General features: G+C 41.0%; 1 protein-coding gene across 4 annotated transcripts in view; it reads right to left on the bottom strand.

Moving 5' to 3' along the window:
* L3MBTL3 (L3MBTL histone methyl-lysine binding protein 3) overlaps positions 1-27,902 on the bottom strand; it is a 122,681-nt gene that overhangs the window by 65,124 nt on the left and 29,655 nt on the right. For 3 of the 4 annotated variants that reach the window (XM_039240439.1, XM_039240436.1, XM_039240438.1), the window contains 10 exons: positions 27,661-27,772; positions 27,211-27,285; positions 25,608-25,767; positions 24,391-24,523; positions 22,097-22,181; positions 19,704-19,795; positions 17,763-17,867; positions 11,951-12,086; positions 9,553-9,644; positions 6,893-7,044 (listed from right to left, as the gene is read on the bottom strand). In XM_039240439.1, coding sequence (XP_039096370.1) covers positions 6,893-7,044; positions 9,553-9,644; positions 11,951-12,086; positions 17,763-17,867; positions 19,704-19,795; positions 22,097-22,181; positions 24,391-24,523; positions 25,608-25,767; positions 27,211-27,285; positions 27,661-27,772 — 1,142 coding nt within the window. The remainder of the gene's footprint in view (positions 1-6,892; positions 7,045-9,552; positions 9,645-11,950; positions 12,087-17,762; positions 17,868-19,703; positions 19,796-22,096; positions 22,182-24,390; positions 24,524-25,607; positions 25,768-27,210; positions 27,286-27,660; positions 27,773-27,902) is intronic. The other variant, XM_039240440.1, reaches the window with a different exon arrangement.

A 27,902-nucleotide genomic window follows, 5' to 3' on the forward strand; every position in this document is an offset into this window, starting at 1 on the left:
CCTGATTGTTGGTTACCAGGGGGGAGGTTGGTGAGGAAATGGGTGAAATAGGTGAAAAGGATTAGGGACACACATGTCACGATGAGCATCGAGTAATGTGTAGAACTGCTGAATCACTATATTATACACCTGAAACTAATATAACATTGTATGTTAACTATACTGGAAATGAAATGAAATGAAATGAAATGAAACAAAACAAAAGTAGTCTGTTATAAATTGTATAAACAAGACTATAAACCTCTATTTCCAACTATTCTACTCTTTTCTGAAACAATCGTTTGATGACAGATTATTACTGATCATGTATTGCATAAATTTCAGAGATTGTTGTTCTTTTAGAGAAAGGTGTTAATTCACATAGGGCTCATTAAAAATAATTAAAAAAAACCATACACCATTCCTAATTTTTTTCTTCCAAGTCTAATACGGCTATCAGTTTTTATAATTACCTGCTGGGCTCATGGTGCTTAAAGTAAGAACAGGCTGACATTACTAATTCTTTTGATGGTATTGTATTCCTCTATGAATTGCAATTTAGGAAAATACTGTGGTGTATTTTGGCCACACATTCCTGTACTACTTAAATCTTATGTAAGATTTTAATGTTGCCTAAATACTGACCAAAGTCACCATCTAAAATAAACAGGAAGCCATCTCAACAGAGATAATAGAAATAGCCCTGTTTTCATCTATTGTACTCTGTCAATCAGCCAACAACACTTCATTTAGAATAAAGTTGGAAGGCTGTGAAATCCTTTCTGCTACCAATACATAAAACAAGTCATCTCTTAGTCCCATCTAGTGTTCAAAAACAGAAATGTAACCAGAAAGGATTGTAATTATAGAAGAACTACTAATGGTGTAAAGTTTGGTAAACTGTCGGTCACTGTACCCTCTTTTCTTTCTTTTGGGTTTTCACATATGTCATCAAAGAAATCCCTATCAAACATTTTTTTAAGTCCACTTCACAAGTAAGTGCAAACTATTCATGAAGGCTGCGAAGAGCCAATCAGACCTAGACTGGCGGACTTTGAAAAGGTCAGAAACCAAAGAAATAAATCATGAAAAGCCCATGTTTATTGTAAGGATGAAGTGAGCAGATGCTAAGATATCTTCACTTAGTGGAAACATAAAGAGGATAAGTGATTTTTCCAAGCTCTCCAGGTGAAAAGAAAGAGATCCTGGTTTTAGCAAATCTCATCCAAAAGCTGAACAAAATGCACACACGCTGGGTTCCACAAATCTAGGCTGTGAGTCAAACAAGAACAGTTCAAGATGCTTCCTTCAGGAAAAGATCCAAGTCCTCCTTTCAAGCCATAATGGTTTCGATTCTTTGAAGAAATACAGGACACTGGGCCTCGCTAAATCCAGGACATGACTGTCAACTTATTTCCCAGGAACAGTTTCCTGGCTCCAATATGCTAACTCTTAGGAGTCTCCATTACTCTGTGTTTCACTACTAAACCCCAAATCTCACCAGGCTGAGTTGTCTGGCTCTTCCTTTCATCCTTAATTCATTTCCAATCCCATTCCCCACACAAGCTGGTCTTAGTATTATTAATTTGCTACAAGCTTAAAACCTGATTTTTCACTAACACATGGACTCCTTGGAAAAGATAAAGGAGATGCCACCTCATTATCCTGCTCTCAAATTCTCCTGTCATGTATTCACTGTCTCCAAGCTGAGAGGGAAGGGAGCTCATTTCTCCCCCAGGTCAGCCCCTCTTACAGGACGAGGTATCCCCAATTACCCACAGTCTCAGATATCTCCCTCAAGGTGGCCTCATTTCTTCAGCCTGAAAACCAAGTTCAAAACTCTCTTTGTGCAGGATACCCTGCTCTGACTGTTGACTGCTCCCCCCCACCCCCCCAAGCAATAATCAATTTTCACCTTCAAGGCCAAACCTCTCTGCCTGAAGTCCCTACAGTCATCTCTTAAACATTCTGCAAAGTCACTTACTCAAGCAGACTGGGTGCCATTCCCTAAACACACCTTAAGCTCCCTTGGGGCCTAAACACAACCAAATACTTACCTTGGCCAGGAATATTCCATCTCAACATCTAAGTACCGATTCCTATCATCCTTTATGGTCCAGCTCAAACCCCACATCTTCCAGTAAGCCTTCCTTAAGAACCTTCCAGTGAGTCAGTCAGTCCTTCCTCCACGTGCCCCCCTTAGACAACAAGTGGTTGGTTCTAATAACGAAGCACAAACCACTTGCCCTGCAGCCTAGACAGTGCTGTTTGTACTTCACCCCCTCAGACCCTGAGCCCCTCAGGGCAGAAGTGTAGAGTTACCTAGGTTCCTTTCCTCTCTGTAACTCATTACCTCCACCAACCCATGCTTCCTCAATGATGACAAATCTGTCAACTTTGACACCGCTCTCAGAAATTGACAACGAGGGCGCCTGGGTGGCTCAGTGTGTTAAGATTCTGACTCTTGATTTTGGCTCAGGTCATGATACCACAGTTAGTGGGATCAAGACCCGCATCGGGCTCTGCAATGACAACATGGAGCCTACTTGGGATTCTCTCTCTCCGTCTCTCTCTTGTGCCTCCCCTGCTCTCTTTCTCTCTCTCAAAATAAATAAACTAAAATTTTAAAGTATAAAAAAAAGAAATTGACAACATGCTGCAAAACTTTTCAACATCACTTTGAGCAGACACAGAATATTGCTATTACTCTCGACTCCATCTCTAAGATTAAACTGAAGTTTGGAGTACACCTGGAGACCATAAGGAAAAGGGCCCGAGCCCCATGTTTGTTCCAATTTGGTAACTTAGTGCTTCTCTTTTTCGCTGATCTACTTGTTGATTTTTTTGCCCTGCCTCACTGGGACACCAGACTGAAATTCAGGGAGAGTTGTGAGAGCTTTTCCGCTCAGTAACCTGCTAAGTCCTGCCATGCCTTCCCAGTTCCCAAAAGACAAGATCACATGCAAATACGAATTCTCCAAGGTAAGCTCCTTGCTAGCACCCAGGGGAAGAGAGGGGTGCCCCTTCACATAGTGTGCTCTGTGTGGAGTCCAGTCCTCGGGCAGGGAAGGTGTGGAGAACAGCCTACACACAGTCGCATCTTCACCGCCGTGGCTGCTTTCCTCCCCATCTTTCAGGTCCTCTATAGTTCTACTCTGAGATACTTAGGATTATTAAGAAGTCTAATGACTGTCAAGGGGATACAATTAAGCAGTTAGCCATTACCAGTAACAAAGGAAACCTAGAGGTAAAGGAAATTTTATTCTAAGATATATTATTTTCTTTTTACTAAAAAAAATGACTTTAACCCTGCATTAATTTTCAGTTTTCCTCTATGGAGGGAAACAATGTTTTATTGCAACTAAACATGTATCGCCACAAAGGTACCCAGACTTACACAGTTGCCCCTTGAACAAATGGGTGTTTGAGTCCCAAATCAGTGAAATGGGTTCACTGATGTGTGGATTTTTTTTTCAATACAGTACACTACTATAAATGTGTTTTCTCTTCCTTATGATTTTCTTAATAACATTTTCTTTTCTCTAGCTTACTTTATTGTAAGAATATATTCTTACAATAACAGAATATCAACTGGTTATGTTATTACTAAGGCTTCCAGTCCAGAGTAGGCTGTTAAGTTTTGGAAAGGTCAAAACTTATACACAAATTTCCAATTGCACTCAGGGTGAGGACTCCTACCCTGCACACTGTTCAAGGGTCAACTATATATGTTTTCAATATCCCACTAAGGTAAAAAAGAGGTAAGATCACTATCCAATTCAAAGGGGAAAAAATATAAATAAATACACTTCTAAAAAGAAAAGGGGCACCTGGGTGGCTTGGTCTGTTAAGCATCTGACTTTTGAATTTTGGCTTAGGTCGCGATCTTGCGGTCCGTGAGTTAATATCCCACATCAGGCTCTGCACTCGAGCCTACTTGGGATTCTCTGTCTTCCTTTCTCTCTGCCCCTCCACTACTCTCACTCTCTTGCTCTCTCAAAATAAAGAAAGAAACTTCAAAGGGAAAAAAATCTCACTTCCAAACTATTTTAAATTTGGAAAGCAATCCGATTTGTAACCTCAATTACATACCTAAGCAAGTAATTTATGCAGATAAAAACCATTCCAAAATTTGAAGATCAAAGAATATAATATTAATAAAGCTGGAGAAATTCCAGTGGACTTTAGCAATTTGCAATGTGCCTTAATTGGGTATTGAGACGAGAACATGCTGTTCTCTTCTTCTGACAATTAACAAAACATGGTTTCATGTTAATAGTATAAGTAATTCCTCAAAGTACATTTCATCCTAAAAATAATTAGTTTGTGCTCATAAAAGTATAAAAATCAGTGCTAAAAGAGATCGATTTTTTTCTCTGTTCTTTCTAAAAAAAGAACCCGGGATCTTTCCTATTCCCTAAGCATTTGGCATCAAGGAAAAATGAATGTGACAAAGCCTTCTAGGCTTTTCATTACTTTTTTCTAGAAGAATGTTTTTTAAAAGAAACACATCTCATGTCAAATAAACGACTTACACTTTTAAAACTCTCTAATACCGCAAAATAAGACCACAAAAATAACACACTAACATTTACCCATTTTGTTTAAGTCAAACAAAAGCTAAAAAATAAAAAGCTCCCTAAATGAATCAGAACTTTAAGAATAAAAAGTGGTCATTTTAACAAATTCTAGAAATTGCTTTAAAGTATCACTGTCTTTTTTAAATAATTATTTATTTAAGTAATCTCTACATCCAGAGTGGGGCTCAAACTCATAACCCTGAGAAAGTCGCAAGCTCGTCCAACTGAGCCAGCCAGGAGCCGCTGAAGTACTACTTATTAGTGAAAGTATCGAATCTGGTCACCGCTCTGAGACTGCCATCCTCACAGCACATCAAACACAGGAGAGGAGAAACGCACTTGACCCCAGAACAGATTTATAGTGTTACTAAATGTAAAGCTTTTTCATCCATTTGCTCATTCAAGTTAGGTACAGATAATCTTGAGTGACACAAAAACCACCAATAAGAACTATGAGGAACAGAGGTGTCTGGGGGCTCAGTTGGCTAAGCATCCGACTTTGGCTCAGGTCATGATCTCGCGGTTTATGGGTTCAAGCCTTGCATCAGGCTCTGTGCTGACAGCTCAGAGCTTAGAGCCTGCTTCAGATTCTGTCTCCCTTTCTCTCTGCCCCCCCTCGCTCTTGCTCTCTCTCTCTGTCTCTCAAAAATGAACATTACAAAAGAAATTATGAGGAACAGATGAACATGGTAAGCAATACAAGAATTCAATTAGCAAATCCAGACTGTAGGAGATGCAACAGGACAAACGACCTGGTTTCTTCAATAAAAGTTACAAAGGGAAGAGACAGAGAGGAACAGGAATCTATTAAAAGAGATCAAGAGAAACATCAAATCAATCACAAAGTGTATACCTTATTTGGACCTAAAACTATCAAACCTCATCCTCAAAATACACACACACACACACACACACACGCACACGCACACGCACACACAAAACTAAGACAACCGGGAAGAATGTTTAAGTATTTAGTAACATTACGGCATTTATAATATTACGTATTTGAAGAAAAGGAATCTCTATCTTTAAAAGTTACATACTAAAACAACACAGATGAAATGCTATGATGTCTGAAGTTTGCTTCAAAACAATCCTGGAGTTAGGATTTCAGGAGAAGGAATACAGAGAAAACAAGAGTGAATTTTAAATTGATAACTGTTAGTGTGGTATAATGGGTGTAGGTGGGTCACTATTACTCTACATTTTTTTATTCTACCTTTGTCCATGCTTGAAATGGTCTATATTTCAATAAAAATGTTTACTGCAAACTGAATAGAAAGACATTTTATGGGGAGATTATGCTTTGCAGAAGAAAGCTAAGGAAAAACACACCAAAATGTTCAGAAGTACTTACTTGAGTCTGTGTGGTATAATCATGAAACTACTTGTCTACACTTAAAAAAATTCTGTAAAAAGCATGTATAATGCATAATAAAAAGCATTTTAAAAATATGAATGGCAAATGGCTTTCAATGCCTCTCCTTTTTAAAACAATTTAAGGAAGACAGATGAATATCTAAGAATCCAATCTGAGGGGTAATGGAAATTATTGATGGCTCTACTCGATTTTTAAACATAGCATACTAAAAAGTAAGGTTAGGAAACAAGCTCCCCTAAAATGTAGCAATACCTATATAAATTAATATTTGCTTGAAACTGTAACATTAGCCATATTTTATAAAGATAGCTGTCACTGCTCATCGCCAGTGTTCTAGGAAGGAATTAAGCACTTCGGAAATGCCTTTCACCAGGTAACTGAATGTAATGATCAGTCAACATGGATTAGAAATGGGAATCATTATTTCAACTGCTTAATCAAAACATGATGCCTGTATTTTAATTATAGTTACATAATTTTATAATATACTGCTTCTATTACTTAATGTAGTATATCCCAAAACTCTAAGGATTAAAAACAATATTATCAATCAATACAGTTGTATTCGGCAATTATAAATAGTTAAAATTGCTACTGGGAATAAAACTATGAAGGAAAATTAAAATGTCTTGTCAGAAAATGATAGATGACACCCAGGAAGGGGGAGAGGTATACACCTGTGTGCACTTGCACGTGAACATGCGTTGGGAGGAAGGTACACTGTACTTCTGCAGCAGGAAGTTGAGTGAAAATACAAGGCACAAAGTTAAACTGAAGGCCACTATTTAGAAATATATGCCATCTGAAATAGGTAAAGAGTTAAAAATCTGAAATGTGAAAGGCTGGGATGGAGCACTGCTCTTCTTTGTTATAAGCTCTGCATTATCTTTGTTTTCCAACCATGTACCAGGTTTACACGACCCAAAGCACCCAGCCATGGTCAAAGTCTCACCAATAGTCATAGCTCTCATCCCAGTTGTCAAAATGCACCAGGAAACGATTGTCCACCATGTCTGTCACCGTAGCAACACAGATGAACGCAGGATTCTTTTTGTCTACAGCTTCAAGCTTCATTCCAACTCGAAAGCCTGATGGGATCACGGTCTACGAAACGTGCAGATTTAATTAGAGATAAGCACACACTTAATAGCAAGATCTGCGCCCTCCCTACACCTCCTGCTTGAGGGCCTGGCATCCATCAGCTATGTTCACATAATTTAAGGAGCATGTACCAGTTTTACACCAGGGTCGCTTTCCAACAAGCAGCAAGAGAAAAAAAATGCCCCATTGGTACATCTGAATAACTATTTGGACTCCAAGACGGAGACACCCACAACCTCACAGAGTTTACTTAATTTTGTGTTTTGGCACCGCAGTTAGACAACTATACTAGTTAGGCAAGTTTTATTCGCCATTTAGTTCACTTTTTGTTTTTCTTGTTCTTGATTACAGACTTCACAATGAAAATTGTTTCGCGCAAAATATGCACTTCATCAAGCTAAAAATGTCTATGAGTCAGTACAAGTTCACTCCCATCTGTGAAATGCTCTCTCAAGAGTACTCTACAGAAAGTAGGTCATCTTCATCCATGAGAGGCTGCAAATTATTACAACTTTTACCTCACACTACAGATATTACTCACAACAGGACCAAAAGAGCTGGCTGTATACATAGAGCCATTCGAAAACTGCAATATAAGGAAAGCCAAACATTATCAGCCAACTGGGACGTGAAAGTAAGACAATAATAGCTCAGTAAGATTTAGTACTTGAGGTGCAGTAAAATGTAAGCATTCCTTAGAATCTCGTGTGAGGAAATCTATCTGAACTCAGAAAAATGTACTTGGATCAGTTATGCCAATCAAAACACACGAGTGTTATTTCTATCCCTCTTAAAAAAAAGCTCTGTCCGGACTTAAGTATACAGATACTATTCTAATTACTTTAAGCAAAACAGATGTTATCTCTCATTTTACTATAATTATACAGCTATCATTACAAAAATGTAGACAGCCACGTACTGAAAATGTTAGCATACGTCCTATATGAATAGATGGATTGGGTGTTAACACTGCACAGATACTATGACAATACATTTTAGTCCTGAAATTTTTTACCAGGGTTCTGACCACAAATATTCAAATATTCTGAGGTAGAAAAACCTAGAAATAGAAAAATTAATTGCTTCTTGGATACCAAACACAGAGTCCAAGATTAAGCTGTGTCTAGCAAGGCACAGAATTTAAGATGACGGTTCAAGGCCGTTAATCACATCCCTGACTGAACTCAACATCAGAGATCCAGAAAGGGATTAGGAAACTTGGGAGTGGGCCACTGAGTTTTCCACCTAACTGCCCTTCCTCCCTTGTCTTGATAGAGAATAGCTACTGACAATGGAGTATTTACATTTCAGTAATTAAGCTTTCCTCTCAATTAAGAGATTTTAAAATAATAATCTGGCTCATTAGCTCTATTAGTTACCTAAATAAACACACACACACACACACACACGCACGCACGCACGCACAAACACATACCTTCAGGTCTCTAATTCAACCTGGTTTATGTTTAATTTGATCAGAGAATCTTTTAGCCAGTAAACTGATGCTCAAAACAACTGGTTAAAATCATTTCCCAAATGGAAGGTATCTGGAGTGGATGAGATGGTTTTGCCCACTCTTGATACTCATTTCCATTTGGAAAGAATCCCATTATTGACACACGATGGTCTCTTTCCGTACTCTTGAGTCGCTGTTACCTGACTGGTGAATGTGAAAGGAGGAACTGGCTGTACTCCTAAGGGTAGGCTGGCCTGGAGGGCATGTGGCATCCCTGTGCTGCTCTAGGGGCACGCTCTGGGCCTGCAGGAATACAGGGCCTGCATGTGCTAGGGCTCCTGGGCCTGGGTGATGGGGTGGAAGGGCCAGCACATCTCATTAATTCTAGGTTTCAGAATCAAGAAGCTCATTCGTCAGTAGACGACGCCATGCAGGTCCTCCAACTGAGCCCTTCTCTGTTATAAAAGAGAATATTTTGGCTTTCCACCTGCCTGCTCTCTGTTAATTCTAATTAGATCAAACCTTGGACGAGGGGGAAGACCGGAACATGATTGGGCCTCTTCAGGGGTGCAACAGGGTACACGCAATGGAAAGTGGGAATACAGGTCAAAAAAGTAGGAGATACATACACATTCAGACTTAGCTTCTGTTACCGGCAAAATAAAGCCACAAGCTAAGGTGAAGGTAAATCCTCCTCCCCGGCAGCAAATCTGAATTGGGCTACATTCATCTACTATGTGACTCCTATGTGAAAAGTACTCTAAACAAGGAACACTAACAGTAAAATATCCCAGTCCATTTCATTTTTTTTTTTGTGCACTTTTACTGTAAATTACACTTGGGTTTCTACCATTCAATAAAATACAACAACCATGATATGCCTATAAAACGTTTATTCATGACAATTTTAAGCTAATTTTAAAGTTTAATGAACAGTGCTCTATTTACCGAAGAAATAAAATGTATTATAGTCTCCTGTTATCACTTTTACTTTATCCTATGAAACACTCAAAAGTCACTTCCTTCAAAACGCAAAGTATTTTGGATGTACTTACTATATTCTGATTTTCAAATAATGACTTGGGAGCAGCCTGTGCTTTGCAGGTCTTCAGATAGGTCTGCCAATTAAATTCTTCTTCTTTATAACCTTGGGCAAGCACATATATACAGATTTAGTAAAATATCGAAATACTTCACACTTAATTTTCCATTCCCACTTTTACCTACAACTCCAACATGCTGGAATCAAATAATCAATTTTTTAAACAGACAAAATTTAACTTATAATTCATACTATGGATTTTTTTCCCCTTACATCAGCTGTGTTTCTTTCCAACAAATTGTATTATACTTTCAATTCTGAATGACTGATAGTGGATACAAAGAAAATGGAAAAGGAAGCAAATACGTATCAGACTCAGATGCACTTCTTCTTAATGCCAGGCTGTTTCTATCAGTATTTAGGCAAAACTCCTCAGCAGTAGACTAGTGGGCTGGAAGAGTCAAAATCTTTATTTTTCCCTCACCTATTCTATTTTGGGAGACTAACTTGTAGAAATAAGTGGGAAGCTGGAGAAAACAGTAATAAAAGAGATAACATCTTTTTAGTCTATCACAAAAATGATGATTCAAGATTTATGAAGTAAGCATGCTGGCAAATTACAATAATGGAAATGTCCTTGCCTTAATGCTCACAATTTCACATTTAATGCTGTTAAAGCCAACATTTCCTTTAAAAAGGAAATTGAGCATTTTATTTTATCTGCTCGCATGCTCCCTTCTCCTTCCGTTACTGTCCAGAAGGCAACATGAAAAGAATAGCTGATAATGTACCATATATAAGAGATCAATTTATATAAAGGCTTGCAGATTTTCTTTTTTGCCCTCATTTTTCCCTCAGCCATCTGAAAATGCTAGTCTGACATTAATTTTTCACTTAAAACCAAAGGATGGCTAGTCCATTAAAAAAGTAATAGCTCTGAGACAGGCCAAAAATATGAAACAGGTCACCTGGATCTTTGACATCAAGTAAACAATATCAAATGTATGGGTGCCCAGGTGGCTTAGTCAGTTAAGCATCCGACTTCGGCTCAGGTCATGATCTCACAGTTTGTGAGTTCAAGCCCTGCATCAGGCTCTGTGCTGATGGCTCTGAGCTTGGAGCCTGCTTCGGATTCTGTGTCTCCCCCTCTCTCTGTCCCGCCTCTCTCTCAGTCTCTCAAAAATAAATAAACATTAAAAATAAAATACCAAATGTAATCCTTGAAAAGGAAGGAAATAAGATGCTATTAAATACATTAGGGATGGGGGCGCCTGGGTGGCTTAGTCGGTTGAGCGTCCGACTTTCGCTTAGGTCATGATCTCGCAGTTCGTGGGTTCGAGCCCCGCATCGGGCTCTGTGCTGACTGCCAGCTCGGAGCCTGAAGCCTATTTCAGAGTCTGTGTCTCCCTCTCTCTCTGACCCTCCCCTGCTCATGCTGTCTCTCTCTCTCTCCTAGAAATAAATTAAAATATTAAAAAAAATACATTAGGGATGGACTGAAAGAGATGCTATCAGTTATTCTTGGATCTTTATGTAAACACAAAACAGGCAAAATCACAGGCAGACTGTAATATAAAGAACTCAACAATTAAAATGTAACTACTATGAGTTCAATCCCCACCTAAATCAACTTTTAGCACTATATTCTCCTAAATGTCTGATCCTTAAATTCAATTCATAATTTCTCAAGATTCTGTATATAATGAAATATCAGTAGATAAATTTGGTCGTGTAAACAGGTTAGAACAAAGTTTTCAAATCTGTTTTTTCAAGGATGCATACATATATACATATTTGACTCTAAACAACACAGGTTTGCATAGTACAGGTCCACTTACTCATCTTTAGAATGTTCTTGATAACATTCCGTTTTCCCTAGCTTACTTTATTCTAAGAATACAGTGTAGATTGTATGTAACATATAAAACATACGTTAACTGACTCTGTTACACCAGGAAAGCTCCTGGGCAACAGTAGGCTTTTAACAATTAAGTTTTTAGTAAGTCAAAAGTTACCCACGGATTTTCAACTGTGCTTGGGGTTGGCATCCCTAATCCTGTGTTATTCAAGGATCAATTGTATGTGGGGGGGAGGGGGGAGAGGGGAATGGGACTATATGAAAAAAAAATTGGTAACTAGAACTTATACTCAAAATACATATCAATCAAATATTATTTTGTATACAAATAAATACATGGACACAGTTCATTCTCTTAAGTAGGATTTTGCTTTTTACATTCCTTTCACTTTAATGAACACGTTTTTTTGTTTTGTTTTTTTTCCATAAATGATGAGCTTGAATTTGGGCCTACTGCATCTTAATAAAGTCTGAATTCTTAAAGATTCCAAATCACCACGTAAGAAAAAAGTTTGTACAGAATTTAAAGTATGAAACAAAAAAGTGACACCACCTTTTGGAGGATGGAGTTTGTGGCCAGTTTTCTCACACCACCCAACCGGGTGAATATCAAGAGCGTCTGCATTTACCCAGAAGTCATAGCAATCAGAATATCCATCAAAGTGCAGTTTTATCCGGTATCCACACACCTGAAATAGGAAAGCATGAGTACTGACTAAAAAACAAACCCTTCCCCCAAATACCCAGAATATGTGTGTACAAAATTCATTTACAAAATAAAGTAAACATAGATATCAAGTATGGCACAGCCTACGTTAATCGAAGTACCCTCATTAATAGCTACAAAATCCAGTGAACAAACTGGCAAACTCTAAAGGCACAGGCAATGCACTGGGAAGAACTGAGCTGCACTGCTTTGGCCTCATTCCCGGTTGTGTTAGGAGCACGCGACTACTGGGCAAAGAATGATTTTTCCCTCAGGTATGTGTCCTCTCTCCACTCTTGGTATTGTACCAGCACAAGTCACCAAGGAGAGCCAGCCGGGAAGGAGCCAGCCCAGCACGGCACCCTAGCTCCCTAGCCACCCCAGCTCCGGCAGAGTCCCGGGGTAGGCACCCTACTGTACACTGTGTGAATGCTGGCACCTATCTTTTATAAAGCTCGGCAGACAGACATATCCAGCCAGACCAAAGCCGGTACACAGAGGGACATCAACAGATTCTCCTCTCCACCAGCAGCTGGGTTGGGAGAAAGAAAAACAAAAGCCTTCCTTAATTCACAGGTTCCCTGGAATGCCAGTAAGAACCCACTCTACAGAACACATGCTGAATGCTGAGGCCATACATCTGACTACAGGGTCCCTCTTGAGGAAGTTCTGAGTTAAAAGGTCACATGGGTTTATGAGGCCTCAGCTGGGTCACGCTCTGCCTTGGGCTCTTAGAGGGAAGTTTAGCCTCTCAATCTACTTCCTACTAGCACAGCAGATGCATTCAAGTGGAACCACAGAACACACCAGACCTCTGAACACTCCAGGAGCAACCTCCCTGGAGAAGCCAGAATGAGAAGCTTGAGACTAGAACACAGAACCAGGTCAGTTAACAACCCCCAAATAATAAGGCAGCTGTGTATTTAAGTTCATGGTAAGTTCTCTGAAATACCGTTAAAATTCAGGTGGTGAGGCACATGGGTGGCTCATTCAGTTAAGCATCAGACTCTTGATTTTGACTCAGGTACATGATCTCACAGGTTTCTGAGTTCAAGACCCAAGTCAGGCTCTGCGCTGACAGTGTAGATGCTGCTTGGGATTCTCTGCCTCTCTCTCTCTCTCTGCTCCTCCCCCACTTGCATGAGCACATGTGCACACATATGCACACGCGCTCTCTTTATACATGCACATTTATGTACACGTTTACACATACACATAAATGTTAATTCATAGTAATAAAAAGTCTGGGAATATATGCCAAAATATTAACAGTGATTTATTCTGAGCAGTGGGAGTGAGAAGGGAGAGGCCGAAAGGGAATGATGGGCTCTTTATAGTTTATCTCATATGTTAGTATTTTTTCAATTGGAATGTCTTGATACGTTACATATGTAAGATTTACGAGTGAGCAGACTTCCCCCAGAGAGACTAGAGTCCCTCCAGAGTCAAGGCAGGGTTCCGGGCAAGTACAATCTCTCGGACAGGGTAGGTGGCTGCCCCCGCCCCACGTCCACCCCGCACACAGAAGGAGCTCAGCGGCGGCACTTCTCCTCAACCCCGGAGCTACGCCAAGCTACTCAGCCTCACACACGGCTGTCTCTGGTCAATGCCCAAGAAACAAGCTCCCTGAGCGACTTACCCCTCTAGTTCCTCGGGGTTAGACTGCTCTGAGGTTCACCTCTCGAGTCAGCCTCTCCCTCCTGGCCCTACAATCTCTCCTCCCCTGTGTCTTGTCCTCTCTGGAACCCTGTGGTTTGGTACACAATCTCCTATACCCTCAGCCCCCTTGTTCAAAGGCATACGTGACACCCCTGCCAAGACCTCCCTCGGGTGGAGACTGCTCCTTCTCCGCCTCCCTCCCTCCGAGACCCAGAAGGGGTTACTACCTCTGGCCGCACCGCACTCCTGGGTCCTTGCTCCTCTGAGCACCTTGAAATGTGGCTGCTCCACCTTGTCCTTATCATCCCACATGCTGTCTTCCCCACATCCCTTCTTCCCTCATCAGACACGAAGCCCTGGCTTACCCTCTTCCTCTCCATCCTGAGTGGTTCCGTCACGCACGTGGATGATTCTTCCTATACCGTGGCTCCTCTGCTCCCTGCCTTTCTTCCCCACTTTAAACACTCTCATGAGTCTTGTCCCAGGAGAAACTATATGCCTCTCGACTACTGAAACGCCCAGCCTCCTGTTCAGTTCACTAACCCAGCTGCTCCCTACACACTTCTTCCTCAGTCTCCATGAGACGTCCAGCATCTCACACTGATTCGTCTACGTTTCCCCTAGCGTCCCCCCACCCCCGTCACCCGGGGCCTTCCTTCCTTAGCAATCACTGAAGACATTTTCTTGCCAACATCTTTAAACCGTTGCCGCGAGATCCTCCCTCCTTCCCAAAATATCTGCCTGACAAAATTCCATTATCCCCAAGTGCCCACCTAGTCTGCTCCTATACCTGGTCTAGGGAATGTTGCAGGGGGGTGGGGGAGGGGGAGAAAACAAACACTTAACCCTTATTATTTGTGATTTCCTCGCTGTGATTTTACCTACTTGATAACATCTGTACCCACAGCGTCTGGGAACAGATGCACGCACAAGAGTGGCGACAACTGTGAGCCGCCTATCGCGCGAGTTCCTGGCTGAGAGAGAAGAAGGCAATGTTCTCTCTGCCTTCTTGTTTTATGTCTCATTCTGTAAGCCAAACATCCTTTGCACAGACTATTCACTGCTACATTTTTCACATTTGTGCTTTCTGTGGGTGACTTTGCTATTTAAAATGGCCGCCGAGCACAGTGCTGGAGGGCCGGCGGGTGCTCCGACGTGCGAGGGGGCCACCGTGTGCCTTGTGGAGAAGACATGCTGGGTAAGTGTCATCAGGCATGAGTTGTGGTGCTGCTGGCTGTGGGTTCCATGTTAATAAGTCAACAACAGGTATTAAAGAAGATGTCACTAAACAGAAATGTACATGAACAAGGCTACATATTGATCAGCCTATGGAAATGTGAGCAGAAGCTCAAAGGAACCTAATCCTGCACTTCCCCTAAAAGGAATGGTCAGGATTTACTATTCATTGCTTACAACTACTGCAAATGGGAATTGTATGCCCCTGAACGGCAGAAGCCCCCTATCCTATCCCGGTTGTGGAGCGGTCCTTCTAGATGGCCCTGTCCAGTTCTTACCACCTAGATGGCCATGTCTAGTTCCTACTCCCGTCCTTCACAGGCCTTTCACCCTCCTCCAGCTACCCCTTCACCGCCTTCACCCTCATGCTCAGTGACTGACCTTCCATGACAAAGCAGCTCCCTCACGCATCTGTCTCCAAACTAGCAAACCTGCCCGCCTGTGCCCGTGCCCGTGCCCACCCACCCCCTCCTCCTCCATCCTGTCAGCACCGAACAGGAGATTCCTGCTCCTGGCTAAGGCGTGGGCCTCCTCATGTACTCTGTCTGGACTTCTTCCTCCCCCATCCCCGCTTATCAGTGATCTGCTCTCTCTGAACCTTCTAATCTTCTGCTCCCTAGTTGCTTTAGAATTCACTCTCCAATCTCTTCCCATTGCCAAAAAAAAAAAAAAAGGGGGGTGGGGAAGGCAGATAAAGAAAAGCAAAAGAAAAGAAAATAGAGACTATCTCTCAGGCTTAGGCAACAAATTCTCATACAACAACTGTTAAACTTTTTTTGGTAACAATTGATAAGCTTTTGGAACAACAAGGAGCTGTGCGCATCTAAAATTTCAATTTTAATCATGCTCACAAGGCACTGTTTGTAATAATGAGAACAGTGAGAAAGTAAAGACCACTCAATTGTTCATCCATATGAGAGAAATTAATTGAATTACAGAAAATAAGTAAAATGCGGGGTGCCCGGGTGGCTCAGTCGGTTAAGCGTCCGACTTCGGCTCAGGTCATGATCTCACGGTTTGTGGGTTTGGCCCCGCGTCGGGCTCTGTGCTAACAGCTCAGAGCCTGAAGCCTGCTTCAGATTCTATATCTCCCTCTCTCTCTGACCGTCCCCTGCTCACACTGTCTCTCTCTCTCTCTCAGAAATAAATAAAACATTAAAAAATTTAAAAAAAAGAAAATAAGTAAAATGCAGTACCACTCGATGGTGAAAACAGTATGTATGTAAAATATATGACACGCTATGATAAAAGTAAGCTTCAGAAATTATGCAATTTATACGTAAAAAAGAGAAAAATGTACGCATTTTTACAAGCAGAGAAAACATCTGGAGGGAACACAGTAAGCGTATAAGAGTCATTATCTCTCGGATATGGAATAAGGAAAAGAAGGTGGTGTGATAGAGGACTTTTATTTTTTATAATAAATATATATATTTATATATTTTTATATATATTCTTCCACCAGTCAAGGTTTTCATGATGAGCAAACATTAGTGTTATAATAAAAAAAAAACTAGACAAACTAAGATAGATCTTTCAAAATCAAGAGTTAAAACACACACACACACCTTAAAAAGATCCCCTTTTTTACAACCAAACTTCTCAAAAGCAGTCCCCGCTTACTGAATCTGCTTCTGCACTTACTGAACAATGCTATCTCAACTGCCTGTGGGGAGGCTAGGGAAAGCACCACGAGCTGCACTGTCCCATGTGCTCTGTACATAACTATGTATTGTTATTTACTGTAACTGTCATCGTCCAGCAAGGAGATGTCACCGTGTTCCACAGGAGCCACGCTTCTTACAAATTCCCCAAGTCACTGAAAGAATACTCTGATAACTCAAACTAATACACAAGACCATCTTCTTTCAGGGGGAATTTCAAATGATATATACCCCTGGTTCAAGGGAGGAAGGAAGTCGGAGGCTAACACAGGAAGAAAAAAATAAATTCTAAGAAGTACTCTCGGTAATATACTAGACTAAGCTATATATAAATAGACTCAGGCAATTTTTCCTGAAAAATTTCAGAGATACCTCGAAATGCTAAAAAGTATATGAGCTAGAGCATATTATGCTAAGTGAAGTCAGTCAGTCAGAAAAAGACAAATACCATATGATTTCAGTCATATGTGTGATTTAAGAAACAAGACAGATGAATAGAGGGGGAAAAAAGAGAGAGGCAAATTGTAGAGAACAAATTTAGGATCGCTCGAGGGGAGGAGGGTGGAGGGATGGGCTAAATAGGTGATGGGTATTAAGGAGAGCACTTGAGATGAGCCCTGGGTGTTACGTGTTAAGTGATGACTCACTAAATTCTACTCCTGAAACCAATAGTACACTATATGTGAATTAACTGGAATTTAAATAAACCTTGAAACAAAAAGCCAAAAAAATTTTTTTTAATTAAAAGTATACAAATATCTGTTGGTCTGTTTTTTATATTAAGGAACCACAGTATGACCAAAGCTACAGAGTCAGATGCACAGAGGGTCAAATCCTGGTTCTACCACTTTGAAGCTGTGTGACCTTGTATACATCACTTAACCTCTCTGAACCTCAGTTCCTTTATCAATAAAACAAGGATGAAAAAACAGGGCCTGCATAGCTTATAAATGAATCTTATAAAGATTCAATGAGGTAAATGCAAAGCAATAAGCACCATGCCTGCTGTAAAATAAGCACGCAAGAAATGGCACTTTTTCCCACTGTTAAAATCCCATAAGTACCATTTTATGGCAAAAATAAGGACGAAGCAAACTTACCTCAGCCACAGTGAGGACACAGTACACAGACTGATGCTCGGGGTCCACACCTTCTAATTTCATGCCGACTTTAAATCCATTTTTGTTATAAGGAAAGGATTGGCACTAAAATGCAAAATGACAGCAGTTTTAGTGCTTTATCCTGAAGGCATAATTAAAATGAAGATATTTAATATTCTTAAAGACTAACCTAATACATAAATGACTCTTAAAAATCCAAAAGAAAGGGATTTTCAAACTCACTCATAAGAGTTGTACAAAGTAAAGTTACACTCAAATATATTTTCCCTAATCTGATTAGTAAAGATCACAAAGTTTGATAACACAGTGGTGGCAAAGCTCGAGGGGGACAGGTACGTATGTACATCACTCGTCGGGATTAAAGTGGTACAACCTGTAGCAATTTCACAGTATCTATAAAACAGGACATTCTGCTTGTCTCGGTAATTCTAATTCTAGGAAATTATGCCACAGGGATATCCACATGTGTGTAAAATGACAGGTGTACAAGGTTATTCACTAAAATGGACCAGGTGTGTGATACATGTGTCCTACACTAACACACACGTGTCGACCAGTTTAGGGCTGCACTTATTATAGAACAGACATAAGAGGTCATATGATGCACTACTATGAAAGAATGAAGAAAGGCATAATGAACTGAGATTTCCAAACTAAGTTAAAAACAAGCAAAGTCTAAAACAGTATGTGTGACGTATGCTCCCATTTGGTTGAGGACAGGGAGAATGAGATCTGTGCAGATCTACTGCTTATCTGGGCATATAATTTTGTAAGAAGGGAATATAAGAGCCGGGAATGGTAATCACCTCAGGAGACGCAAATCTGGGACCTGGCGGGCAGGGCTCTGAGGGACAAACTTCACATTCTTCTGGTACTTTTATACTGTGAATTACTGACTGCATTAATGATTCCGGTTATTAGCTGCATTTAAACTTTTCTTTTTAATGTAAAAAAGTCTATTCTACAAAGAGTCAAAGTTACAGAAAATATATAGAACAAGTTCATATGTAATTAGTTATGTTTAAATATTCTTCACGGAGATATAATCACTGGCTATCGACTATTCGTTCACTTTTTTTAAAAACTCCCTATGTTAATGCATATATACCAAGTTATCAACAGCAGATTAATTATGTACCGTGATTAAATATAATTAAATAATTTAAATCAGGGTTCAGCAAACTATCCTCTCTGGGTCAAATCCAACCCACAACCTGTTTTTCTAAGTATTACAAGACTATAGCGGTAGCCCTTCATTTATACATCGTCTACGGCTGCTTTCATTACAACGCCAGAACTGAGTCATTGCACTGAGACCCGATGCCTCACAAATCCTAAAATACACACCATGTGGCTCTTTCACAGAATAAGCCTGCTGACCCCAGGTTTAGCCCAGGGGTGGCAGGCTCTATCTTAACTACACTGGGTGTCCATATTTCTGATTTTAAATCACTTTATGGTAAAATGTTTTCACTACAGTTAATACAATACAGTAACTTGCTTTTAGATTTTTGTTCTGATAGTATATAAACCTCAGTAACTTGTTTTTGTTTTCCCCAAAGCCATAATGTTGACATGAAATTTCATGCCAGTTTTTCTTAATCTACTAGCTTTGCAGCAAGAGTAGAAGTATAGCTCTTAAAATTCATGAGTGAAAGCCCAGTTAACGCCGAGAGAAAAGAGCGTGTGTGTCTACATGTGGGCCTGTGCTTGTGGTGCTGGAGGGCTGTGTGCATATATTAATGTCAGCCGCCCCTGGGGTTACCCCTTCATATAAATACACTCATGGAAAACAACATATTTGAGAAATTACCCCAAGTCACATTTTCTAAACAAATGATGGAAATGTCAATGCTAATTCCAGATCAGAATTCCAGAGCCTTCGTGCTTGTAGACAATGCTTTCTAGAAGAGCCCGTACCTCCTTGAACAGCTTTGCTGGCACCGCCACAGCTTTTTCCTCTTCCAGGTAGGACGCCCAGCACCAGGCTTTCTTCCCTTTAGGAGGCAAGCCTGAAAAGCAAGTGAGACTAAAATGATAGGATTCCCAAATCTGAGAAGTCAAAGGGATATCCTGTGAAGTCTCACGTCCGTCTGTGACTACTACTACTACCACACCTGGTATTTCCCAGCCTCTTCTCGGCCCTCCTAAAGAAGCAAGAACTAAAAAGTAAACTGTGGTGTACAACCAGTTATGACGGAAGCTGCAGAAGAACTTAGAATAAATGAAGGAGACACAGTAGGAAACTGAAATAGAGCAATATAATGAAACAGGATGATCAAAACATGTTTCCTAAGGGAAGACTAGGTGGCTCAGTCGGTTAAGTGTCTGACTTCCGCTCAGGTCATGATCTCATGGTTTGTGAGTTTGAGCCCTGCATCAGGCTCTGTGCTGACAGCACAGAACCTTCTTGGGATTCTCTCTCTCTCCCTCTCTCTGCCCCTCCCCCAGTTGAGTGTGCACTTTCACGCCCTCTCTCTTTCAAAATAATAAACTTAAAAAAACCACGTTTCCTGGGGCACCTGTAACTCAGTTGGTTAAGCATCCTACTTCAGCTCAGGTCGTGATCTTGCAGTTTTTGAGTTTAAGTCCCACATCAGGCTCGCTGCTGTCAGCACAGAGCCCTCTTGGATCGTCTGACTCTCTCTCTCTCTCTGTCCCTCCCCCGCTTGCAAGTGCTCTCTCAAAAATAAATGAACATTTGGGAAAACAATGTTTCCTGATATCAAGAAGCTGAGGACTGGGAAGAGGCCAGTGCACTGAGTACTTAGGGAATGGCTGCTAATTTTGGGTGCGGGGAGTGGGGGTATGTCAATTTAGCAAGGGCTTGATTTTGAGCAGCAAAAGAATACAGAAGTGATAAAGATATGTAACCAATCAATATTAATTTTATTTTGGATTAACTTAACAAATAATAGAAATTAAAGGAAGATCATAATAGCTTGACGGGTAGCAAAATTGGGAGAAAGGAATTTAGGGGATGAGATTTGAACAGGCTAAGTAAGAGGGAGCTCATGAAGAGAAAAAAAAATCTGAATACCTAAGGGGGAAAAATAAATGACTAAAGGAACAAGGTCCCAGAAGAGCCAGGGCCCTGAAGGTAAAAGAGAAGAAGGTTAAAACATCTGTGAGGCAGAGAGCAGAGGGAGAAATTTACCCTCCTTTAATCTCAGTGATGTAAGACAGAAGGTCACGCCCCCGAGGATGTAAAAGCCAGGCTGTGTGCCTGAGGCAGGTAGGAGTAGTACAAGTTTTATTTGAGAAACTGAGGGATGAACAAGCGAGGAAGGCAATGCAGGCAGATGCGATGGGTCAACAAGGGGAGACAAAAACCTAGTGGAGGACACTGAGACCTCTATGGAAACGACCTAAAGGCCATGATGCACACGGAAGTTAAGCTCAACCAGTCAAGTATAAAAGGAAAGGGTCTGAGGACTGGACGCGTCAGGAAAATAAAGTGCTGTCCAAGAAACAATGAAAGAAACAAAAAAGGTCCCACATCAGGAGGTTGCAGTTTGAGATCAAATATTAAAAACTTAAAATCTTTGGGGCACCTGGTTGACTCAGTCCGTTAAGCGTCTAACTCATGGTTTCGGCTCAGGTCATGATCTCATGGTTCGCTACATCGGGCTCCATGCTGCTGGTGTGGAGCCTGCTTGGGATTCTCTCCTACCCCCCTTTCTCTGCCCTCCCCTGCTTGTGCTCTCTCTCAAAATAAATAAACTTTAAAAAGAAAAAAAACCTTAAAATCTTAGGAAATAAGAACAAAGGTTTTAGGGGCGCCTGGGTGGCTTAGTCGGTTAAGCGTCCGACTTTCGCTTAGGTCATGATCTCGCGGTTCGTGGGTTCGAGCCCCGCGTCGGGCTCTGTGCTGACTGCCAGCTCAGAGCCTGGAGCCTGTTTCGGTCTGTGACTCCCTCTCTCTCTGACCCTCCCCTGCTCACACTGTCTCTCTCTCTCCTAGAAATAAATAAAACATTAAAAAAAAAAATTAAAAAAAAAAAAAAAAAAAGAACAAAGGTTTTAGTGAACAGTAAACCTGCAGAAGTAGAAAAAAACATACTTGAGAGAAAAACATAAAAGATGTTTTCATGTTTGCACTGACATTATTCAAAAGTTACTCGTTTCCAATTTTCTCTTCATCTACTTCTTCAAAACCCTGATTTTTAAGGACAAAATTTAATCAGAGAAAAACCCAAAACAATACCTTAATGGCTCCTGTGTACATTATAATTTAGACTAAAATGTCTACTTTTGTGAAGTATTTTCCATTTCACTAGGTCACAAGTAAACCATTTCTTTCATCAACCTACCCTGCTTTATCACAGTCGAATCCCCTCGTCTTTTCCTTCGGGCTCTCTGTGAACCCCTCAGGATTCTTCCGTCTTGTTTGTTCTCCTACGGCAAGAAAGGAAAACGATGATTTTAAAAAAGCTCATGAAACTGGCACCAACGAAAACTTAAGAGAGCTGTCAGAAAGCATTATTTTTTTGCACTTTTCTTCAATTTCACTTCCTAAGTTTTAGTCAGTTTCACTGACCTAAAAGAAAGTCAGAATATAGGTCATTTGAGAACTGTGTTGCTTTTGGCCTGAGGTCATTACAAAATAAGAACGCTTCCAAGAAGTAGACCCTGGAACTGCAGATACCGTTCCTGCCTTCTTGGAGCACTTTCTTCTCGTAGCTCCTTGTCCGCTTTGTTCTGATTTTCCTCACGCCCCACTGGCCCGTCTTTCTCAGTCCCTTTGCTGAGGTCTCCTTGAACCCAGTCCCTTTTTCTTCCCTATCGAATCCCTATCCCTGGGTTTTAAAGATCGTCTCTCTGCCAAATATCCCCAGTTCGTATCCCCTGACCTCGTTCCTGACTCCACACTCACGAGTCCGACTGCCCACCTGGGGTCTCCGCTTGGGATGCCTAATGAGCATCTCAAACTCCTGATGCCGAAGGACTCTAAATTCTGTACTCCAGTTCTGCCTTCCCATCCTCAATAAACGGCATCATTATCCAGTCACTTGTTCAAGCCAAAACCTGAGTTCTCCCTGATTCCTCTCTTCCCTGATGACCCTGCCTCTAACATCTACCCCAAAATGAGGTAGGACTTCTGTCCTACGCCACCCTTTCGGCTAGTCTGCTGCCATAAACTAACAGCCCTCACTATCACACATCAAAGCTAGAACCATCCCTTTAAAACATAGATCCTATCAACAGATTCCCTTGCCTTCAACTTTCCAGTCCCATCCCACACAGAACAGAATGAACCCCATTACTCTGGTTTATCATAAAACATTACATAGCCTGGGGGGGAGGGGGGGATGGGCATGGAGGAGGGCACTTTGGGGATGAGCACTGAGTGTTATGTAGAAACTAATTTGACAATAAACTATTTGTAAAAAAAAAAAAAGAAAGAAATAAAACATTAAAAAAAAAAACATTACATAGCCTGGACCTCTTCAGCGTCCCCTTACTCCACCCTCCCTTCACCTGTAAGGGTCAACTATATTCCCTTTATTTCCTCACACAAAACATACTACACATGTTTTTACCTTAGGGACCCTGCCGTAGCCACTCCACTGCCCAGGGGGCTCCTCGCTCCTAGTTTTACAAGGCTGACTCCTCCTTATTATCCAGATCACACACCTTCTCTGGGAGGCCTCCCTGAGAACCCAACTGAAAGCAGTGGGTCAATCTTTGTACCCTCCTGTGCTTCTCAGCATAGCACTTATTGCACAGGCTGACGCGTCTCCTGTTCATTATATGTCCCCTTAAAAACGTGATGTCCCTGAGCAGAAAGACCCTCTCCTCTGTTCATCCCTGTGTTCCCAGCTCCTAGAAGACAGACCAGCAAATAACTTGTTGCTCAATGTTGATCGGGAGGGAAATGCTCCAAGACCTCAAAGTTCCCCTTTCATATGAGATTATTAATATTTACTTTAGCGATATTTATGTTTTAATTAGCACATTCGGAATTAGTTTCCCCTAAATATACCTGACATTTATATGCCATTTTCTACCTACTCACATAGTTTTATGAGATCTGTCTGCAATTTACCAAAACGGGATTGACATTTTTTGCCATCAAGAGGAATTTAAGAGTCATGTGCAAAATTGAAGGTTTTGTTGTTGCCTCTCTCCAGTAATAAATTTCAGCACATTGTACTTCCTCACCTTAAAAGAGGAGGAGTGCTATTTATTATTCTCATTTTTGAAATGCAGACAGTGACACACAGAAGAGGGTAGACAGGTAACTTGTTGACGGTAACACAGAGAGTCATGGAACCAGCCCTGGAAGTCAGGTGACTGGCTACAGAGCCAGTGCCTTTGACCATGGTATTACTCTCTTAAGAAGCACCCCTGTAGTGGGCATCTGGGTGGCTCAGTGGGTTAAGTGTCCAACTTCAGCTCAGGTCATGATCTCATGGTTTGTGAGTTTGAACCCCGTATTGGGCTCTGTGCCGAGAGCTCAGAGCCTGCTTCAGATTCTCTCTTTCTCCTTTTCTCTGCCCCTCCTCAGCTTGTACTCTCTCTCTCTCTCCCTCGGAAATAAACAAACATTTAAAAAAAAAAAAAGCACCCTGAGTTCTTTGGCAGTTGCACTGGAGATACTAACCATTTCATCATCTCGATCTTCTCCATCCTCCTTGGAGTCGGCTTTCAGGGATAATTTTGGTTTCTTCTTCCGACTACACTTAGGATCTTCTTCCTCATTGTCCTCTCCTGTGTCCCTTTCTTCCTTCTGATCTCTGTTGTATTGATAAACCCAAAACAGTGACAGGAAAACAAACCTGTCAAACATCTACATGGTGACTATCATGCAACTTAAAAAAAAAAATCACCCTCCAAAAGAAAAACATTTAACCACCAGGAGAAGAGTGTAGGCATTAGGATATCATGGCTGAGGAACTCCTGAAACCATTAGCACATGTAACTCTTCAAGGTGGAAAATGGAAATGAGCTTATATATTAATTTCAAAAGGGGATCAGCACTGTATGTGAAACAGGTTCTAACGAGTTTAAAATGATTTGTCTTTCACATCTGCCATCTATACTAATAAAAGAATCAATTACTTAAGAGATATTTTAGTCTTCAGGGCAATTTTAACACAAAGATCTAGCGATTATGAACAACTAAAAAAGGCCAAGTGTAACTTTGTAAGATTAAAGTTGGCCAAAAAAAACAGACAGTTCCCAGGCATATCCTGGTTAAAATACCTGGGAAATTCCACTAAAATTTAAGTGTCAAGTCACTCATTTGTGTTATACAATTATATGAAGACATACACCTGGGTGGTAAGCTGAACTTTGTCAGACAGTCCCTAAATGGCCAAGTCACACAGCACTGTCAGCCACAGCGGACATCCCTGTTTCCTAATCCTCAGTCTACCAAGGTCCACAGCACTGTGACTCATTACGCCACTCTTTATGGCCACTCACTCAGCTGGTTTCCAACTTGTGGAGTTTTAGCTGAGTTACCTAAGAACCCCCCAAACTAGAAGCACAACTGTGTTTCCACAAACATCGGCACCATCAAAATGTATGTAGCCCAGAGAAATTTACTTTCTGATAGGGGACACTCAATGGCATCAAAAGGCTAAGGAAAGAGGCAGAGGTTGTACTTATAGGTGGGACTTAAGCAGTATAACTCAGATCAGACATGACTGAAGTCAGTAGGTCCAGTAACGGGATCAGGGTCCTCACTTCGCTAAAAGGAAAACATCTAGGGGGAAAAAGGGCATGAATGTGGGACAGATGTCAGGGAGCCTCTGCGTTCCTTAGCACCCTGGACTCTAAAACCCATTTCATAGATGGAACAGGGCAAAAACCTACTTGTCTTTGATATGCCGGGCACAATTCTGGCTGCAATAGTTTCCTCCAGAAAGACACTCATCTACATTGCCATACTGACAGCAGTTCTCACAGAACTGAAGCCCTTCTACTTTCACTGGATCCTTCAACCTGAAAGGCATCCCAGTCTTCTCTGAAAAGACTAGAAGATGAAAAGGAGAAAAAAAGACAGAAAAAAACAATTAGAACCACGACAAAAAAAAAACATTCCAAAAGACATTTACACTTTTTCTTCTAATAATTGTGTTAGCAACACAATAAAAGAATAATATTTGCTGAATGAATGAATGACCAACCTGCAGTGCTTGGGAGGGAGAAAAAGGTGGGCTTGGTAAGAACCACTCAAATCATTTACACAACAAAAAATACTCTGAAGAAAAGATAAAAGTTTGTCTAAGGCTTCTTCTACAGAGTTCAAAGTAATATAAAGAAAATTTCATTAGTTACTATATTTGAAGATGAAACTGTTAATAATCCATAGAATCCTATTTTACAGATGTATCTGGCAAAACTTAAAAAGGGTTATATGTTATTTCATGTTTACAATCTTTTGACGAGTGGATTTGTTCTACTAAATTGTTAAAACAACATCTATTTTACTTTTAACATAGCAGATTGCCTAAATCGTAATTATCCCAAATCATTTAGGAACTCACACTTGCTTTCCCCTGAATTGTTAGGCTAATCATGCATTCAGCAAACATTAGGCACCAATTTACACTAGACACTGATAATGATAGTATAGCCCTTGCCCAAGAGAGCTCACAGTCTAGAAGAGAAGACAGACAAGGAAAACCAATATTTATAATCAAATGTGATACATGCAATAATTAAAGCACGAACAAGTTCCAGGAGTAGTACAGAGGAAGAAGTCATTCACTCGGCCTGGGGTGAGGTCAGGGAAGGATTTTCTGATATAAAGCCTCAACTGGGTTTTGAAGGCCAAGAGGAATTAACCAACTGGACAAAGAGAGGAATGGCATCTGAGCTGGAAGAAACAGCATGAGCAAAGGCAAGGGAGCGTGAAACCACATGACGCGTTGAGAGAATTACATGGAATCCAGTGCCGCTGGCATTGCCAGAACACAGTGTAGAGAGAAAAGAACGGACAGCAAGGAGACAAAGCAAGCAGGTGGGTGCGTGCCACCCAGATCTTTGTATGCTCAGCTAAAGAGACAATAGGAAGTCAGTGAAGTGTCAGATAAGCAATCTACACAAGTTCCTCTGACTTGAAGGTGCGTGATAAATTAGGTGAAATTAGAAGCAGAGTGATTCTCTAGGAGTCCGCAATAGTTAAGGTGAGAGCTGGTAAGGGCCTACGCTACGGCAGTGGTGGTAGTCATTAGTAGAAAAAGCCAGATCTGAGACAAATTTAGGAAATAAAAACCAAGAGGATGGAGTAACAGGCCATGGGGCTGGGGGGAGAACAAATTGAGGATGACTCCTAGATTTCTTGCTTGTCCACTGGGGTGGATGGTGCTACCATCAACTGAAATATGGGTTACAGAAGAAAGAGCAGGTTTGGGGGAGGGGGAGAAAGAAATAGAAAATGAATCGCATTTCAGACATGTGGAGTTTGAGGTACCTGTGGGACATCCAGGTGGAGATGTCCAGTAGGCAGGTGGAAATACGGGCCTGGAGCTCGGGGGAGAGGTCGGGGCTGGAGATATAGATTTGGGAGTCATCAGCATATAGGTGTTAGTTACAACCATCGGAGTAGATGAGAAAAAAAGTGGCAGGCTTTTGGCTAAATCACCTGGACAGGCTATTGCAACACTGGATTTACTTGGTAATAATTTCCAATTAACCTGGTGCTATTACAGATCTGGCATTAGGAAAAGAAGACAGTTTACAGTTATTTTAAAACATAAAAGTTGGTTCCGTATGAGTTTTGTTAAAGAAAATTACCTAAGAACCTGTGACCATGAAAATCACCCAGGATTTTCAAAGTTCCAGCCTATTGTAAAACCTAGGTAATTCTTATTTTTAAACTCTCAAAAGAAAGAAAATGGCAATGCAGATGACCCATTCTTACCTTCTTGAGCAGTTGGTACCATCCAAGTTGTGGTAGCTGTTGCTTTTTTAACATTTTCCATCTCGCTCTCATCTGTGATAACTTCCAGGGCTCCGAACTCGTTTACCCGAAACTAGCAACAACACAGTAGAAAGAGGCAAAATTTACAAAAGTGCTCAGAACAGTAATCATCTCATGGTGGACACATAAAGTGCTTAAGCAAATTAATTATACTTTAAAAGTTCATTTGAGCAACTGTACCT

This window comes from Hyaena hyaena, unplaced genomic scaffold, assembly GCF_003009895.1.
Source record: "Hyaena hyaena isolate Hyena2069 unplaced genomic scaffold, ASM300989v1 scaffold_178, whole genome shotgun sequence".
In the NCBI taxonomy this organism is placed as follows: Eukaryota; Metazoa; Chordata; class Mammalia; order Carnivora; family Hyaenidae; genus Hyaena; species Hyaena hyaena.